Source organism: Priapulus caudatus, unplaced genomic scaffold (assembly GCF_000485595.1).
Source record: "Priapulus caudatus unplaced genomic scaffold, Priapulus_caudatus-5.0.1 Scaffold178, whole genome shotgun sequence".
Taxonomy (NCBI): Eukaryota; Metazoa; Priapulida; class Priapulimorpha; order Priapulimorphida; family Priapulidae; genus Priapulus; species Priapulus caudatus.
In genome coordinates this window covers 349,771-352,420 of record NW_014577239.1, presented here as the reverse complement: position 1 = coordinate 352,420, position 2,650 = coordinate 349,771, and the positions used below count along the sequence as shown (strand labels likewise).

The 2,650-nt window shown below is 45.2% G+C and overlaps 1 protein-coding gene across 1 annotated transcript in view; it reads right to left on the bottom strand.

Annotated features, from left to right (window-relative positions):
- LOC106806764 overlaps window positions 1–2,650 on the bottom strand; it is a 21,191-nt gene that overhangs the window by 8,110 nt on the left and 10,431 nt on the right. Inside the window, exon 4 of the mRNA XM_014808825.1 lies at window positions 471–609. Coding sequence (XP_014664311.1) covers window positions 471–609 — 139 coding nt within the window. The remainder of the gene's footprint in view (window positions 1–470; window positions 610–2,650) is intronic.

Below are 2,650 nucleotides of genomic sequence, written 5' to 3'. Positions count from 1 at the left end.
TCTCTCTCTCTCTCTCTCTCTCTCTCTCTCTCTCTCTCTCTCTCCCTCTCTCTCTCTCTATCTCGCTCCTTCTCGCTTTCTCTGTGTACTGATGTGCATTGCTTAGTTAGTTAACTAATCTAAGTCAATGTTCGCTCTCTTGAATAGATAGATAGATAGTAGATATATATATATATATATATATATATTTATTTATTTATTTATATATATATAAATAGATAGATAGATAGATGGATATATATATATAGAGAGATAAATAGATAGATAGATAGATAGATAGATAGGTAGATAGATAGATAGATAGATAAATAGATAGATAGGTAGATAGATAGATATAGCGGGGAGGAGGAAAGATATGAGGGAAAGAGAGATGGCGGGTGGGAGAGAGAGATGGCGGGTGGGAGAGAGAGAGAGAGACCGAGTGTTAAACCGAGCTGGATGGCTTACAGAATACAGCAGACCACACGTACCCGACGGTTCGCTCCTCTTCGAGTATGATGCGCACTGGATCCCACGTGGGACGGTTTACACGCAGGACCTCTCGTCTCTGCCGCGATATAATGGCGAGCTTGATGTGAAAGAGGCCGAGCGTGGTGGCTTGAAGTAGACCTGCAAAAAAGTCACACCCACCAGCAGGAATTATAGCGCGTGGCGAAGCTGCTTGCAGACGCGCGTATGGCCGCGCTACCACGCACCGCTCTTGTTTCGCTTTTAGCCGCCTAGCTGCTGCAGCACGACCAGTAATGTTCTACATAGGGTCTCGTAAATGGCGAAAAATGAGCAATCTACTTCATGGCGAGCGCATTTATCCGTATTTAAAGCACATATACGTGAACGCGGAGGCGTAGCTTGAAAGGTTGGCTATTCGAAAGAGTTAGCTTTCATGTCTGCAAGGAAAAAGACTTCCGATTGTGTACTCGGACGAAAATGGCAGAAACTGATGAACGTTTGATGCCACGTCGTTGAAAAACATTATATTAACGCATGTTTGAGTACTAGGTGATATATAACCGACAACTTTGTTTCATATAAAAGGCACAGTCAAACAAGCGTACGAGACAAGGAGGCGCGTCGAAAGGAAGAGAGCTGAAAGAGTGTGAGAGAGAAGAAAAGAAAACGCGATATTTAATGACAGACAGACAGAGAAAGGAAGAGACAGACAGAGCGAGACAGGAAGAAAGAGAGAGAGAGAGAGAGAGATAGGGGGCCGCAGGCGTAGCGAGAGGCGAGAGATATATGGCGAATGGAGTGGGATGTAAACCAGGAGGGAAAGAGAGCGCAGGAGATCGCTCGCGAGAGAGAAAGACAAAAACAAAGAAAAACAAAAATCAAAGCAGGAAAAAACGAGACGGGAAGAGAAGGAGGCAGAAAGAGCGACATGCGACACACCCGGGAAAGAGAGTGAACGTGAGAGGGACCGAAAGACGGGGAGGAGGATGATCAGGATTATGACGGTGTTGTTTCGATTTCTAAACTCGTTTGTAAATACATGCGATCATGCAACATGGCATGGCGCGTGTACACGTATAGCGTGCTATAGTTGGCAGCGGCAGCGGCTTTGGATAAGCGCGTACACACAGACGCGTACTCAGTTCACTCATTCGCGTTGTTAATTTAAATTAGCAGTCACGTGAGAAACGTTGTTAGGTATATTTCCATGCACGTCCAGGGTAGTCGGGAATGCGAATAGCAGCAGATACGGTATATGTGGAAGATCTAACGATACCCTCGATCGCGTCAAGTGCTTGTTAATATTCACTTCGACAGTAACGCACGAAATCGCTTTTCGTACCACAATCTAGTAAGCGCCGGTGACGTAAGCTCAGTCTCAGCTATCTAGAAAAACGCTCGAAAATTGGCTAATAGGTTCGTTATTTTCCTGACAACATCATTTTGATCCCCCAGACTGTCGTCACCGCATTACAAAACCGAAACTAATTATTAATTTACACACCCGATAAACACTAATTACTCGGGGCATTATGCAGGCACTGCACGCAGAACACGGTATTTTTACGCGAGACAACGGTGGTGAAAAATCGCTTGACAATACGGATTCTGAGCGCGCCCAGGGCGGGCTAGCATGCAGGCATACACGCCGGGAGTTCGACGGCAGTTATGCAGATGAGCGAGATATAATTTATATCGAAGCCGGTTACTAATCAATCTTTGTAAAGGCTGCCCTGATGCGCTTACAATAACCTAGTCGGTAGGCTTCAAAATGAATAACATAAAAACGCAACTGCACAAACTCTGTAATCAGGGACAATATCGATTTAATATTGTTTCCAGGGGAGAGCATACAAAAGCGCGTGTATGTTTCCCTGGCCCACCTATTATTTCGAAGTATATAGAAGCTAACCAGATACTCACTACTTAATTAAGTGTACTTGAGTGTGCTTATCGTTGCGCCAACAAACCGAGTGTACCTCCGCGTACGTAGACGAGAGAGCGGAGAGAGGCACATAGTGAGGAGCGAAGAGAGACGCGCGTGCTGCGACAGAAGAGGGATGATAAAGGGAATAAGAACGAGGAAAGAGAGAGGAGAGGATGAAAGCACGAGAGATGGGAGATGAGACGAAAGACACAAAGGGAAAGAGAATGGGAGACGAGATAGATAACTAGATAGATAGATGGATGGATGGATGGA